Consider the following 17,726-nt stretch of genomic DNA (forward strand, 5'->3'; position numbering starts at 1 on the left):
CAGACGGAATTCTTAAAGTCTTTTTCTGCAATAATTTACCGAGATACATGAAAAGAAGTAGCACAATTCATTAATAAGGAAACTTTGGAACGTTTTCTCATGTATCTCGGTAATCTAACTCTAAATAATTTGATCCCTTATTTTTCTATTTATATACAATACCGAATTTTGAAAAAAAAATCGGAAATAAAATAATATAATAATTGTAAAAAATTTGGAATGTCAAATAAGCTTTTTATACTAAAGCTGATTAATAAATACTTAAATTAATATTTTTTTAAATACTTGCTATTTTTAATTTTTCATATTTTTACTTTTTTAAATATATGCAATTTTTTTATATATATAAAGCCTTTTCTTCAATTTCCAATTCCTTTCTTTATACACTTTCCTCTGTTTACTTTCATATAATCCAATTCCCGCTTTTATACATATTTGCATTTACTAACTAATAATATCTATCGATGTATTAGGAAATTCAACTTTGATTAGAATAATATATAAATATTGTTTTTTCGTATAAGTGCAAATCATATGGGGATTATTAGTATTACAAAGATAATCTATATATGGATTATATGTCAGAGTAAGCAGTATATGATTATATTAATGTGTGTGCGTGTGAGAGAGAGAGAGAAAGAAATGTTTTCTCATCATTGAAGTAAGAAGTCCTGTGAATGAAAATGTATTTCTTGGGAAATAATTATTTGAGTTTCATTAAAGAAATCTTATCCGCTTTTAAAAAAATATTGCCTAATGGCAGTGACTATGCTTTAAATGTATGTAGAAATGAAATTTTGAAATATTTGCACATTGCTAGCAATAAATAAATAAATTGATTAACTTTAATTTTTATTACAGTGCATTACAAATATAAATATAAGAATTCAATTTAATTATTATATTTTTAATTTAAATTTTACATGCTTTTGAAATAAGGTGTCAAACAGAAAGGTTGACAAAAGAATCGAAAACTTGTAGGAACAAAAATACTTAGTTTTGAAGTTGTTAAGAGTGAGCAAATTGGAAAAATGAGATATAATTAATAATATAATATTACAGCAAATCTATAATTCTAGAAGTATCAGAATTTAAAGAATACAGCACTAAATTGTAATAGGTGATCTTCTCACTTTAACAATGACTCAATAGATGGTTTTACATCTGTATTTCATTGAAAATTAAATAAATTAATAAACTTATATGAGGATATTAACTCTTTTACAATATACGATCTTAATCCATTTAACTTTTGGTGGTGAAAGCTGAACAGATCAGAACTTTGAAAGATCACATCACTTTAAAAAAAAATGGCTTAACATTTCCAAATTTATAAGACTGAGTGTGCCTTTCATGGAATTCTGATTTAAAAATAGTTTCAAGGGTAACCTATTAAATCTTAATAGTAAATGAGTATTGGTAAAGCTTTTCAAATATATAATAGTATATTTTTTTAATTGGAAATTAAAGAGTCGCTTTCAATCTGATGGATAATTCTGAAGCCATTATTATTATTATTTGTTTTGCGATTTAATTCTGATAATTTAAAATAAATTTCTATCAATTTTAATTTCATCAGCTTAAATAGATTTTAGATGTTTAGGGCCTAATCAATTTCTGTTTAGTTATTACATTCTATAAGTGTTATATGCTAACAAGTGTGCATTTGGATTTTTGAATAGCATTAATATCAACAAGGGTATTTATTTCTAGATCGCGTTATTAAAGTCGCAGTGGTATAAAATTATTTGTGATGAAGATATCAATTTAATTAGAAAATTAAATTTTCATCCAAATTTTCGATTTTTTATTTATATATTTGATTTAGAATTAGAAATATAACATATTTAATCGAATACCCGAGGAACGAATCTAAGATGGATTAATACTGAAGGGGGAAAACTATAAAAGGAGAAAAAGGTTTATTAAGTTTAAATTACCTTTCCCAAGATGTACTCTTTTAAACTGAAACAGTCTTGTTCCTTTTGGATCTTCGACAAAAACATCAGCAGTCTGAAATAATAATAGCAATGAAAATATTTCTCTAAATTTTTCTTCAAATGAAATCTTTCTTTATTTCTTTCTTCTATGAAAATATTTCGTTATATAAAATGACTTATTGAGGTTTTCAAAAAATAAGTTGCAACGGTTTGTATACGGATTATGGGAGGATAAACAGCCGCCCTTTGATGAAAATGCTACTCTTTTTATTTCATATACACTTAACATTAAACAGTGTTTGACAAAATAACGTTAAATACTAGATATTATGTACAAAACTGAGTCAATGTAATGTGCATAAAATAAATAATCTTTCAGTAAAAGTAACATGTGGCGATATAACAGAGTTCTATATGAGGTTCAGCTAAATCATATTTCTAATTAAGTTTCTCTTGGGACTGCGATGTCAGATGATATCATTCCTATCCGATATTTCTTAAACAAAAAGGGAAAAAAAGTACATGAAAATAGTAGTATAAAAAAGATTGAAGTTTTAGCACATTCGTGCCAATGTTTTATTATCAATATGATAAAAATTGATTTAAATCTTATATTTGGATTTCATGCATCTTAAAATGTTTCCTCAACTTTTTACGAGAGTAAAGTGAATGCATTATTTTATACGTAAGTATATGACATAAGTATAAGATATTATGCTTAAGAAAATAACTCGTTATCAGAAATTATTTTAAGAATTATCTAGTGAAAAAGATCGAAGCACTGAATTAAATAATAACTTGTTATTTAATATTAACATTAATTAAAATTATAATTTATTTTTATCAAGAGAGAAAATTCAGCGTTTGGTAACGCAAGAATGGTAGAAATAATTTACGAGTTGAATTAAAATATACACAAAATCAAACTTTCCAAATTAAAATAAAGTATTAAAAAATAATCATGTAAGATTATAGGATTATAGCTAAAAAAATCTAGATTTGTCAGAAAAGCTTCATTTAGAAATGGATATTTAATATTTTAATCTTAAATAGTCTCTTTCATCTTTCAAAAGTGAATAAGGGAATAAATTAACATTTAAAAACTGTAATTGATTTTTGATTTTTGTGCTTTAATCAATTAGAGGAATAAAATGGTTGAGGTGTGATTTTCTCTGCTCCAAGTAAATATTCATAAACTTAAAAAATACTATCTAAATAATACAACATGAATACCACAAGCATTTCATATTTTAAAAATACAATTCATATAAAACATAACCGGAGAAGAGTAGTTCAAATTTTCTTAAGCAATTACAAAGCGTAAGATAATTCTGGAAATATATTAATGTTAAAATGGGTTTAATTTCTGAAGGATTAACAACAAACATTCACACAGCATCTAAATTTACATTACAATACATTATACAATATGTAATTACAATGAAATCTTTAAAATATTTAAATTTAAAAATATATAAATTTAAGAAGATTCCAAAATGGTGGAATAGTGACAAACAACATTTAAAAGAAGTTCAAGATTAATATAAAGACATCAAAGCTTTTAATTTTAAAGGGAAGCTTAGCATTTTTTTGTAAATTAAACACTATTTACTAGAAAAAAGCGAATTAATTAAACGTAGAGAAAGGACGAGTTTCCAACTTCGAACTTCTACAAATATTATAAAAATATATTTGCTTCTAAATTAAATTAAATTAACATTTGTAAGCAGTGAATCTGACATTTTGTCTTTCAAAATATTCTCATATCACATTTATCTTTTTTATCGAATAAATTATTACTGATATCTTTTAATACTTACATCATTCCTTTTGTCGGATGGTCTTAAATTTTTATCTAACTTCAATACTCTGAACATAACTGAAAAGCCAAAAGATAATGCAAATTAATGTTTTGTTATTGGAAATATAATCATGTGTAAATTTTATAAAATAAAATAGCCTAATATTTTAATTTTCTCTACAGCTCAGTTTGTATGCTAATTGTTTAGGTATTCAAATCAAAATTGTGAGTTGCCAAAAAAATGACATAATTGCCATAAAATTGGACACTGTTGTTGGAATGGGTAACAAGTTATAACGCTTGTATCCATTGTTAAATTGAGATATTGACGGTTATCTAAATAAAACAAGTGAAAATAGGTGAATGTATATATAAAAGATATAATATATACATCATATGCATGATGTATACTTCTTTCCTTGACGTATATAGAATACATGTAATAGATATGTAATAGATATTTTTACTCGAGGAAATATAGTCATTAAATAATGAGGGAAATTTGTTCAGTTACAGATGTTTTTTAATTGTGAATTTCCAAAATCATTACTCTTAAAAAAAGATTTTATGTAAATGGAAGTTATTGGATGATACATTTTGGCCCAGCATCTAAAGTGTTTGTAAATAAAAAACAATATATAGAGATTTCACCCAGAATAAATTACTGTATAATTGTTGTCAAATTGATTGAAAGTGCACAAACAACCACGAAAGTTTGAATGTCAATTCATACGATGGCTAAAAAAATTATTTGTATTTTTATGTTTGCCAATGAACCGGTTAGATGTGTTTCATTAAATATTTCCAAAAAGCGAGGATTTATGTTTGACATTATTAGCACTTCCATAGGACTGAATAATAGTGAAGAATGTGCTATTCACATATAAAAACCGATTTTGTTTATCATCTGATTAAAAAAACACCATTTACATATGGGGTGAATAATCTGCCAATTCTTCTACTAGTATCATGGAATTTGATTATTTCAAAAGTAGCAGTAATAATGCTCACAGGTATAAGATCAAACGGGCATGCTGTAAATATGTTTCTGTAAGAATCAGTACAGATATACATACTTATTGACAGGATATTAGAAATATCATGTACACAATTTTTGTTGTAGTATTCGAAATCACTTTATCTTCACGGATGGTAAGGTCACTGTCATAATGAATTCACGATTTTACTAAAAGTGAAATGTTATTTTGAATGATATGTTCTGCACACTTACTCAACCCTAATCACATAGAACATGTATGGGATGCACTTGGGATACGCGTAGGTCTAAGCAGAGAAGATCTCATTGTGGTCCTTCAAAACAACGGTAGAATTTACCTCAAATTCTTCAGCGCAATTGTTCAAGAATTTGTGTAACTAATGATATGTATGCATTACATTAATAGACAGAAAAATGTTTTATTAAATTTCCGTAAAATAAACACACCTCTAATTAGACTTTTATGAACATTTTACTTATCTTTCTGAAAATCAAAAATCAGTATAATTTTTTTGTTTGCATATTGAATCTCCTGTACATTTAAAAAAATTTATCATCATACTTTTGCTTTAGGGTTCTTCGTATTTTATATTTATGTCATCAATAAAATAAAAGTGCTTCACAGAATTTTTTCCTGAAAAATAATGTTGACCTTATTTTATGGCTTTAGTATATTTACTCTGTTCTTTCTGAATAAATATATGAGAAATATATGTGAAATATGCTCATAAAAATAAGCCACGTTTAAGTTTATTTAATTTTAAAAGAACAACGATATTCTTATTATCAATTTTTGACAGGTATATAATATAGCCTAATTCATAAGTAAAATTTCAGTGTCATTTAAAATAAAAATTTAGATATATTCCATAACATAGTAAATCATTTCATCATTTTTTTAAATTGAAGCATTCAACGGATATTCGTTTAAGAAAATGGCTACGAAATCTCCATTTAAAAACTTATAAAACATAAAATAGAACATAAAAAATATATAATAAATTGTGATGTTTCGGAAATTCAAGAATTACTTAGTGAAATATTAGAAAAAAAAATCTTACCGGTTTGCCCAGGTTTATACAGAGGTTTATCAGTTTGAATTATATAAATGTTTTCATTTACATTATTAGAAAAATGAACTTCATCACTGCCGCTGATTGACTTGCCACACATTGTTCCATTAATTTGCAATCTTCCACTGTATATATAATTAGAGTCGTCAATCGGTGGAACTAAAAAGTTTAGAAGCGCATCTTTGTTACCTGTAAGTATACAAACAACATAAAATAAGTACAATAAATTTAAGAAAATTATGGAAATTAAAAATACAATAGTTAAAAAATTTTTACCTTTAGGTATATTGTACGCCTGCTGTTGCGCAAGGGTTTCATTAGAATCGTAGTTTTTCTTATAGTACAATTGAACATTCAAATCACTACTGTCAAGGCAGCCAAAACGTAACAGTTGCAATTGATTATTCTGGCCTCTTTTTAAGGATCTTGGCGAAGTGAAGATGTAACCACTGAAATAATATATAAAATGATATTGTGACAATCATAAACTTAATCTTGATATTAATAATAATACTTAACTGAGAGAAAAAGTTTGAGTTTATACTAATGTAAATATCGGACGATGATATATCATGGATGCAACCGTGAGACTATCTCATTCTGAAGCTTTGCATTTTAACATTTTTCAAATTTTGATTTAAAAAAAATTGCATTTTTACTTAATACAAATAAATTACAAAAATTTCAATTTTCATTTAATTTTAATTAAAATATTTCAAAATAAATGTCCTTAATTATATTCGTCATCAGTCTTTAGTCCCATTTATAAAAATTTAAGCAATTGATTTGAATAATAAAAGAAATCATGAAATCATAAGTTTATCATCAATTCAAATGCCAACTGTATGCTCAAGAGAAACATTTTACATTACAATATTTTTACATTCATTATATTTCATTAAAAAAAATTAATTTATAAGTTTTAAACTTGGAATAAAATTTCTGCGACGGAATATTTAAAAAATATTTTATGCTTTAAATGTCTGGAATATATTTTCTATAGCTTCATTTCCATTTCCCACACTGATTTATAATAATAATAAAAACAACATGATTGTTAAATGCAAGAAATAAAAGCTAAATTAGGAGGCAGTATCTTGAGAAATTTTCTTCGTCTAAGGCTTCGGAAAAGCTTATTATTTTCATTTCTATGAAGATTGAAAGGAAAATTGTGTCAAATTGGTTATGTATTAAATATTATGAAACGAATTAATCAATATATATATATATATATATAAGTAACCAATCTAAAGTAAGAAAAAGTTTGAAAACGAAACTAAAATGAAAACGAAACAAAACAGTTTCGAAATCGCAACTAAAATTTATTACCTATTTAAACTAAAACCAAAAAGGAACTTCATAGTATTTAGAGAGCGCAATTGCAGCTACTTCTAAAACACAGATGAATTGATACAAAAGTATTAGAATCAAGTTAATAAGAAAAACAAAAACCAAATAAAAATTAAACCAAAAAAATTATTAAAAAATATTAAAAAAGAATCCGGCCTGAAGACTTTTTCAAGGGTCACCCTCAGGCAGGAATTCAAATAAAGGGATTTTTTTCTGTGAGGACATACAGACATTAAGTCTAATAATGATTCCTCGTGACCCGAAAATCCCCCGAAATCATGCTCAAGAGATATACCATTTTAACAGAAAGGAAATACAAAATAACAAATTAGAAAAAAACCACAAAGTAAAAATACAATAAAAACAATAACAATAAAAACAAAAACAGCATTAAAATTAAAATTAAAATTAAAAACGAAAAGGCCAAGACATACCATCCAACAGTGAACGAAACTTTAAACAATCGATTGTGATTTCCTGTTTTTGAAAGTTAACGGTAAATTATGTAAACAGAGGTAGGCACCCAGCGCCATCTATTGAGTGATCCAATATGCAAGTAAATTTCTATTTTTATTTAAGCCAAAAGATTAATCCCAAACCATACCTTGTTTAATTAAAAAATTGACATTACAGTAATTTCTAGGAAAATCATTTTTAATTAAATTTTTAAGGAGGATATTTGATGCTTCAATATAAGAATTTTTATTATTGCAAACCCTTTTGATCCTGTTAACTTGTGAGAAAATAAGATTTTTGAAAATTTTAGAGTTTAGATTGGAATGGTAGTTACATAGTTTTGTTATTTTAAAGTTGAAATCATCCCTTTTATCGTATATACCAACTATTGTTTTATCATTAGCAATTTCGATTTTTAAATCTAGAAAGGTAGCCTCAAGTTGATTTATATTTGTATCTTTTAGAATTAAATCTTTTGGATAGCAATTAGTAATAATATTAGTATTGTCGAAGTTAATCAAAAGTAGGTCATCAATATATCTCCACCCGTTTATTAAATTATATTTAATTATTTTTTTCTCATAGTAATGCAGGAAAATATTAGCTAAAGCACTTGAGAAAGCTGTCCCCATTGGAATGCCCTTGACTTGTTTATAAAAATTAATACCATTAAACACGTAATTTTCAGTAATATTAAAATTACATAACTCAAGCCAGTTATTTTTAGGAATGATATTTTCATTTAAATATTCGTCATAAATAAAAGTGCAGACCTTTATTAATTTTTCATGAGGTAGATTAGTGTATAAATTTTCGAAATCAAAAGTATTAAGTTTATTAATGTTGTTATCTTTAAGAAAATCCAATACTTCTTTGTTACTAGAAATAATAAAGCAATTTATTTCTTTATATCTGTTAAAATGGTATATCTCTTGAGCATAATTTCGGGGGATTTTCGGGTCACGAGGAATCATTATTAGACTTAATGTCTGTATGTCCTCACAGAAAAAAATCCCTTTATTTGAATCCCTGCCTGAGGGTGACCCTTGAAAAAGTCTTCAGGCCGGATTCTTTTTTAATATTTTTTAATAATTTTTTTGGTTTAATTTTTATTTGGTTTTTGTTTTTCCTATTAACTTGATTCTAATACTTTTGTATCAATTCATCTGTGTTTTAGAAGTAGCTGCAATTGCGCTCTCTAAATACTATGAAGTTCCTTTTTGGTTTTAGTTTAAATAGGTAATAAATTTTAGTTGCGATTTCGAAACTGTTTTGTTTCGTTTTCATTTTAGTTTCGTTTTCAAACTTTTTCTTACTTTAGATTGGTTACTTATATATATATATATATATATATTGATTAATTCGTTTCATAATATTTAATACATAACCAATTTGACACAATTTTCCTTTCAATCTTCATAGAAATGAAAATAATAAACTTTTCCGAAGCCTTAGACGAAGAAAATTTCTCAAGATACTGCCTCCTAATTTAGCTTTTATTTCTTGCATTTAACAATCATGTTGTTTTTATTATTATTATAAATCAGTGTGGGAAATGGAAATGAAGCTATAGAAAATATATTCCAGACATTTAAAGCATAAAATATTTTTTAAATATTCCGTCGCAGAAATTTTATTCCAAGTTTAAAACTTATAAATTAATTTTTTTTAATGAAATATAATGAATGTAAAAATATTGTAATGTAAAATGTTTCTCTTGAGCATACAGTTGGCATTTGAATTGATGATAAACTTATGATTTCATGATTTCTTTTATTATTCAAATCAATTGCTTAAATTTTTATAAATGGGACTAAAGACTGATGACGAATATAATTAAGGACATTTATTTTGAAATATTTTAATTAAAATTAAATGAAAATTGAAATTTTTGTAATTTATTTGTATTAAGTAAAAATGCAATTTTTTTTAAATCAAAATTTGAAAAATGTTAAAATGCAAAGCTTCAGAATGAGATAGTCTAATACTTTTGTATATATATATATATATATATATATATTATATTATATTATATTATATATATATATATATATATATATATACATTAAAAATGTTCTCGATCATTGATCCAACGAATTATGTTTTATAAGATTACTTTATTGATTTCTGATATTATAAATTGTTATTTCTGAGTATTTTATTTTATAATTTAGTATTAGTAGAATTTGTAAGACTCGTGGTAAATGGAAACTGTAATACTGTTAACAAATAAATGTTGAAGTTTGCTTATATAAGTATGGAGGGTTTTCAAATACATGTATAATAAATACCATATATATATATATATAATCTATGAATGATAGTTTATTTGATAAATTGTATACATTTATTTTTATTGGGATGGCACGACGCAATAAACCGAAGCTCATTTTGTATAATTATTCAAGAAATATATTTAAATGTTTGAAAAAGATAATACAAATAAAAAAATGGCATTTTATATTATTTCTTAAATTCTGACTCTATAAATATAAAATGTTTATGTTGCTAATCACAACATTTTTGGATACTAAAAAGAATTTTTTAAAAAATGTAATACAACACGTAAAAAACATCTGAGAGCGATACAATAATATTAATTGAACTTACTTTTCTACTTTGTCAGCTGAGCAGACTTCAAGTAGGATAATTGAAAGTATTGACAAGATAAGCAAATTTTTTAAATCCATTCTGCATTTGCTCTTTGTACTGAAACCTAAAATACCGAAAAAATTTCAATTAAAATTTATGTGACTTGCATTTTTCATTAAAAAAAACTTTCATTCTTCCGTTAAAAGTTATTTATAAAAAATTGCATAAATTTTACTTTACTCTTTTTATAAAACATACATAAGAAAATGTAATAAAATGGGGTTATCCAAACAGAAAAATCGAATCAGTTTTGCATTTCATATAATCAGTAGTGTTGTAAACATGATTACATTTTTTAATTACATCATAAACATTCAATAAATTAATCAAATTTGTAAGTAATTCCCCCCCCCCGGATTCTTGTATGCAAGCTACCCCTACCATGACAAGTTATTGAAATAGAAGATATGCTCAAGTAAAATGTTCAATCTCGGAAACAAATAAACACTTTTAGCAATATTAAGGACTTTTTTTGATTCTCTATCTATAAACTCCTTGTGTGCCAGCAAGTATACCACAAGGCTTACAAACAGAAGTCAGAACACAACTTATAATGGAACAAATTTCAAATATAAAGTAAATAGCCACAAATGCAAAGAAAAAATGGGGGGGGGGGCAAGAAAATACACAAATACAAGCGTATAAATAAACAAACAAAAAAAATTCTGACATACTGAAGGAAACATACTGTAAGTGATATAATATAATTGTGGAAGCATGATCAAATGAAAATATAATATTCAAAATGGAAATACAAAAAGCATAAAAGTATATATATGGAGATATATCATTAAGGATTTATTGAGACTGAATTTCATAACATAGCTCGTGCTGCCATCTGTTGATAAAATGTTGAATCCTTTTTACATCGAAAAGTTAGTTGTTACAGGACACGATTTGAAAATTGCTTTAAAAAAAATAATTCCCTTTATGGATATCAAAGTATTAATACAAGGTTAGTGTGTATATAAACACTACTAAAACAACAGTTGGAAAAAATGTGCTACATAATTTATACTGAATAAAAATGACGCATTTTTCCATCACTGCGTTCGTTTACATGTAAACAATTACTACAAAAAATGTATTAAATTAAATAATATTCTACGTTGTTTTTATTTGTTCAAATTCGGCATCCGATCTGTCTGCAACAAATTTCTATTCTATTCAAATATTTTGTAAATGCAGCGTCATTCTATAGGAGGGAAGAAAAAAAAAAATCTCTCATCTTGTATAATCTGAGTAATGGAAAGAAAAAAGCAATCATTATGATCCTGAACAATACCCTTAAGTATCCGGGTTCACTGTATCAAATGACGTGGTTTAGCCATTTTAGAGATTGTACTTATATAAACCTATTTGCACGATTGTTTTCTGCCGTTTTTACTTGTCTTCAATATCCGTTTATAATACCGAGCTTTAGAAATCTTCTGTACCCTACATTAATAAACATAGTTCAATTATTTTTAAAGAAGTATTCTTCAAAAAGTCTATCTTTCGTATGTATTGTACACCATTGTATGTAAGACATTCAGGATCTATCCAATGTTCACAATTCTATGTATAGAGAATGGTATATCCCCTTTCTTAGAGAATATGAGCGAAATATTTGGGGAAACCACTTCCGCTGGTTTCAAGTATTGAAACTCCCTGCATACTTGCATACGTGCGTACTTGCATGTTCTTATCGTATGGGTGTACTTACATATAACTTATCATGACTTCATAATTGCTCATGGATTTTATTATTTTTAATGGTATATAATAGTGTCTTAATAGATAAGATATTCACTTTTCATTGAGTTATTAAATTACTCTGCCGGTTTTAAATGGACATGTGAAATACATAGGGTAAATAATTTTGAAAATCGCTGAAACAAAAAAAACGTCTTATATGAAATGAACCCTGCCTCAAAATTTGAATCATGCAACCAAAGAGACGATCGGAATACGACGAATTTTTAGCTCTTAAATAGTAAATCAGAATTTGTAGGAAAATATCAGCATAAAAATCTGTAATTTTAAATATTTGATTCGTACCAGGAACAAGACATATATTCATTATTAATTATATAATTCTTATAATTAATAATTTTCTAATTAATTTCCTAATTTATACCTTAATTTCATCCATATTAGCACTTTTTATTCAATGAATACTACAGGCGGTATGTAAAACTGCTGATCTCAGCATTTTCTCACGCTCTTATTGTAAAATCACTGAAACAATTTTTTTGGTTTCTTCCGCTCTTGTGTCGCGATGCTGACTGACGTGTTTCTTACTACTTATTCCTTGTTCATAAATTATGTTTCCCTTAATGAATAAATCAAAGTTTTAAAATTTCAAAAGTTTCTTCTATTCAGACACGCAACTGCTAAAATATGTTTACATTATATATATATATATATATATATATATATATATATATATATATATATATATATATATAATTAAACAATATCATCAAGGGAAGAATTTTATTATTTCGCAATTATTGAAAATTTAATATTTTATATGGAATTGGAGAAAAATAACTTACATTTTATGATAAATTAAAGCGAAGATAAACGAAAGCAAAGAACTTTAATGAAATGCCTTACGCATCATAAATGTGGATTTCTGTCAAAAGCAGTCAACTACACATAACAGTAAGTATGTTTGTTTAGCTGCGCCTGGATACTCCTTCCTTTCTGACAGATATTGCAAGTTATACTTGGAATAGAAAAGTGTCGTTACGAAAATTTATGATTCATCTTAAAAACTCCATTCAGTAAAGTGTTTTGTTTAAAATTATTTTTGTCTGAATAAACAATTTTAAATCACAAAATCATATTAGTCTCTTGTTTCGTGTTATAAGAAAGTAGAAAAAATCAAATAAAACTATGATGTGTTAAATATGAAAGAATTTCTATCATTATTTCGTAGGGAAGCATATTTCGATGGTATACTACTCAAAAGACGATTTTGCTATTCATTTGATCATATAACTCAACAGTGTTGAACTTTCTTTACTTTTATTTTTATCTGCGCGTGAGATAAATTTTAACTAAATTAAATAGATTAAAAAAAAGAGTTGCTTAGCGCTAATTATTGAAAATAATACAATATTTTGTATTAGATTATTCACATTTTCTTTCAATAATTTAGCCTCATTTGATCCAAGTTGTAGCACTATTTCTTTTTCTTTATTTCAAAATGAATTGCAAATTGAGCCGATTTGAAAGTGTCTAATAGCTGTGTAAATAAAATCAAGACCATGCTGTCATTGCACCAATCAAAATCGAAGATGTAATGAATGAATTCGGACTATATGGATATTCAAAAGTGCATTATGAATGGAGATTTGATATTAACTTTCAAGTGAAAGATTGAATCTATTTCATCGAAAGTTTTTATAGCATTATTATAAACAAAGCTTTGAAATGAATTTTCCTTTGTACTTCAAAAGCAGCTCTATTTTACTGATTGAAAAAAAAAAGCATTTTCAGATTTTATTCTATGACATTAATGAAACATGCCTTTAATAAATAATACAGTTCAAAGATTAAATACAATATTACATTACCAGTCCAAAAATTTATGCTCAACCTTGAATTTCAGAATGATATTAAAGATTTTTTTTCAAGCCGTATGTATACGCATTGACACGTAAAAAGGGACAAAAGAGAGATGGGACAGTTTTATCTTTGAAGCACACCTTTGTCCATGATTCTCGGAGAAATTCGTTCCGCTTTATTACCGAAAATATGATAAGCCGTCACATGGCATTTCTATTTTGACATTTTAGAGATATCACCGAAATCATAAGGCACAATCTCGCTGAAGCCGCCTTTCCAAAATTAAAAAAAAAATAATCCAATGAAAAATGCTTGAATTTTATATATCCATACATGTGCATCAAAAATACATTAGAAATGACTAGCAGTTTAACATTTAAGTAAATTTTTATAAGGAGAATGATATAAAGGCAGATAAACATTCATTGGCAATATAAAATTTATAAAAGGTACTTACTCTTTTGAATAGTCAATATATATTACTTTGACAAATAGACCTTGTGAATTTTTCCTGCTCACTTTGTAGTGATCATTCTCTTTCGAAAGAGAGTCTTGATCGAAGTAAGCAGCCTTTATATATCTATTTATCTATACTATTTTTTTTATATAGTATCATTTAAACAACGTCTTATGAAAAAAGTATTTTATGTTTATTGTTTGACATCTTGCAAGGGAATTTTTATTGTGGAATCATTTAACCAGCCAATGTGCGAGAGACTCTTTTACGATTATTGCCAGACAATTCTTCAAGTTAAGACTATAGAAGAAATAATGGATAATGTAATAATTCTTCAGCTTTAAATTTATTTAGAAACAAGATATTTTTACGGCATATGACGTAATTTATCAAACATGTTAAATTAATCTGTTTTTATGACATCAGCTTTCGACAAAGAGATGAACGAAAGAGATGATGACAAAGAGATCTTATTTTTGTACATAAAATAATAGAATTTGCATAAATAATTAAAACTCCTGATTTTTTAAATGAAATTATCTCGAAAAAATAAAAAAATACACATTTTATATAACTTTTTAATGGGAAGAGAGAAAAATCATCTTTTGATTTTATGCCACTTCATGGCTAACATTGGATTATCTGTGGCAAAGTCCTGTTTAACGATCTAATAATAGTTATTGCTGACAATTATTTTCACGGTGAATTATTTGAAATATTAACATGAAATTAATTTTTTTTCCATTTTATTTGCAAATTCATTTTTTGAATGACTTTTTTCCATCTAGTAAAAAAAAAAATTGTGAAATTCCTTCTAAACGGTCTATGTTACAGAAAGGTTTTTCATTTTAGCTAGGGATTATACAAAAACCGACTTTTTGAAAAACCGGTTTTCAAATTCAATATTTCAAAGAAACCGGTTTTAGCCGGTTTCCGAATTTTTGTCAAAAAAAATGAAAGGGAAATATATTTTATTTTATTTATATAAAATAACAAACGAAATCAATATCAAAATCAAAATATAAAAAAATTAAGGATTACATATACATATTACTTGCATAAAATAACGAAAACTCAAACAAAATTTCAAATAATATTTATATTATTTTTACTAATTTTAATTTCTCCTAAGAAAATAGGATTTAAAAAAAACATAAAATATTCACTGAACGGTGGCTAAGTCTTGTTCTTATTTTGGACATAATATTGCCTGCAATTGAAAATACTCTTTCACTAGTTATTGAACTTGGTTTTATAGTTTTCAGGGCATCAAATAACAAATCTAAGTATTTTCTTTTATCCGTTGCCACAAATAAGGAAAATTTAGCTTACAGTGTTATTGGATTTGTAAGTTTTTCTTCGGGGTCTTCAAGAAACTTATGAATTGATTTTTCTATGACTTCTTTTAAAAAAGCATTACTCTGATGTAGTTTCTTCGGTTTGCTCTTCATCAGAATCGATTTCCACATAAGAATTTGGAAATATTCAAGACAATATCTTTCCAGATAACTTAATAATTTCGGTTTGTGGAGCTAAAGAAAGTACACTAGATTTCTTCACTGAACTAGAAATGTTTTGTGGATTTTCCAAATACAGTAAAAGAGTTGGTAATTCTACTTGTCTTCTTTCTTGAATTTTTTCTTCTAAAGCATATAATAATTTCAAAATTATTTCAGTGTTTACATTTTTTAGTTCAAATAACAGAAGTTCAAATTTGTCTTCATTTGTTAATAAATTGGCATCTCATCGCCCTACGCCTTCAGCTGCTAGACGAATCGGTTTCAACCAATAAAATTCAATTTTTTGCAGACGAGGAATATCCAGGCGTTCCGGAAAACCGGTTTTCTTAATTTTAAAACCGGTTTTTTAAAACTGGGTTTGAAAACCGACAAACCCTAATTTTAGCATATGAACTACTATAATTGGGAATTTCTTTTTTCTTGAAGCTGTGTTTTGTTTTCGAAAGAAATGTAGAACCGTGTTACATATTTTTCAAGAGTCTTCTGTTTTCAAAAAAATAATATGATTTAAATAATTCAGAGGTGGTTAATCTTTCATAGTTATCAGAATTATAATAATTTAAATTCAGAGCGAAATTATTCATTTTTTCTAGAAAAATGTTTAGAAACAGTAAATATTTTTAAATTTTTCCATACTGTTTAACCACAATCCTATTAACTTAAAATATTTTCTATATTCTATTATATCAAGTCTTTATAATTCAGATACTTATAATTTCCTTTATTCAGGTGATAATTCTTTAGATAACAAAGTACAATATGGATTTCTAAAGTTGATAAAGCCAGTGTTGCTTGCCCAAAAAACGTTTCAGTTATTAGACCTATACCGCTTGGCCCTGATTTATCTGCGCCTGCTTATTTTACCTTCTTTAATTTATAATCTTTTTTTGAAGGATAAAGCAATAATGAACAATCAAAATTTTGTTCACGAGGTCAGAAATAAATATTGAAGCCTGAAAATTTACATAAGTTAAATTAAACAATTTGCTGTAAGGTTTTTAAGTATTTCAGATAGTGTGATAGATACATTCCATATAGAGTAGATGCATATATTTTAGAATCGAGATTTAAAAACAATACAACAGTTTATTCATACAGAAATAAAGAAATATGAGAATTTACTTCGTTTTTCTCTCGAATCACATATGTAATGTATGGATTTTTATGAATTCATAACTCATTTACTTTTCACCCCTTCTTATTATCTATTTCAGTAGAGGATATTTTTTGCATATAGTAAAATCTTGTTTGAATGCATGTAGTTCATTCAGTAAGTTTAAAAAACTCACAAAAATATTTATATTTTTTCTGCTCATTTAAATTAAATAAATAGAATTTAAATGTTCAATTTAGATGGGAGTTAAATTTTTAAACACATTAACAAGGTGCCTATATATAAAAAAATTTATTTTTTCTATGGGAGTAGTATAGAAGATTTAAAATTAATAGAGCATTGGATAGTTAAAAATGTAGAATTTAAGGACACAAAACAAGTTTATAATATCACTATTAAGCAGAAAATTGAGTTTAATGGCACAACTTGTTAAAACACTGAATTAAAATGCTGACTGCTTTCCGTATTTAATTGAGGTTCTTTTGCAATTATCGAAATTTAAAACCAAAGTTGTCCTTATATAAGTCAGTTAATTAATGAAAAATAGGAAAATGCTGAAGAAAAAAAAAATGATTTAAAGAATACTGAGGGAAAAATAATCATCTTTCTAAATCTTCGCGTTCACTCATTTTCCACGAATGCTGTAATATTCTTCTCCAAAAAGAATTTTAATTCTTCCATTATAAAATTTTCCGATAATGAGCTTCCACAAAATTGCAATTTGATTTTGTTTCCAATTTATTATTATGATATATACTGTCCCAATTAAAAAAAATATGGTATTTTAATCAAATTTGAATTCGACATT

General features: G+C 26.0%; 1 protein-coding gene across 1 annotated transcript in view; it reads right to left on the minus strand.

The window, feature by feature from the left end:
• LOC129962274 (murinoglobulin-1-like) overlaps nt 1–14,408 on the minus strand; it is a 60,554-nt gene extending 46,146 nt beyond the window's left edge. Inside the window, exons 1-6 of the mRNA XM_056076020.1 lie at nt 14,285–14,408; nt 10,228–10,333; nt 6,088–6,260; nt 5,800–6,000; nt 3,761–3,819; nt 1,941–2,013 (exon numbers count right to left, since the gene is read on the minus strand). Of these exons, the coding sequence (XP_055931995.1) occupies nt 1,941–2,013; nt 3,761–3,819; nt 5,800–6,000; nt 6,088–6,260; nt 10,228–10,307 (586 nt within the window). The 5' untranslated portion in view covers nt 10,308–10,333; nt 14,285–14,408. The remainder of the gene's footprint in view (nt 1–1,940; nt 2,014–3,760; nt 3,820–5,799; nt 6,001–6,087; nt 6,261–10,227; nt 10,334–14,284) is intronic.
• Between the last annotated feature and the right edge of the window lie 3,318 nt (nt 14,409–17,726).

The sequence above is a fragment of the Argiope bruennichi genome, chromosome 2, assembly GCF_947563725.1.
Source record: "Argiope bruennichi chromosome 2, qqArgBrue1.1, whole genome shotgun sequence".
Lineage (NCBI taxonomy): Eukaryota > Metazoa > Arthropoda > Arachnida > Araneae > Araneidae > Argiope > Argiope bruennichi.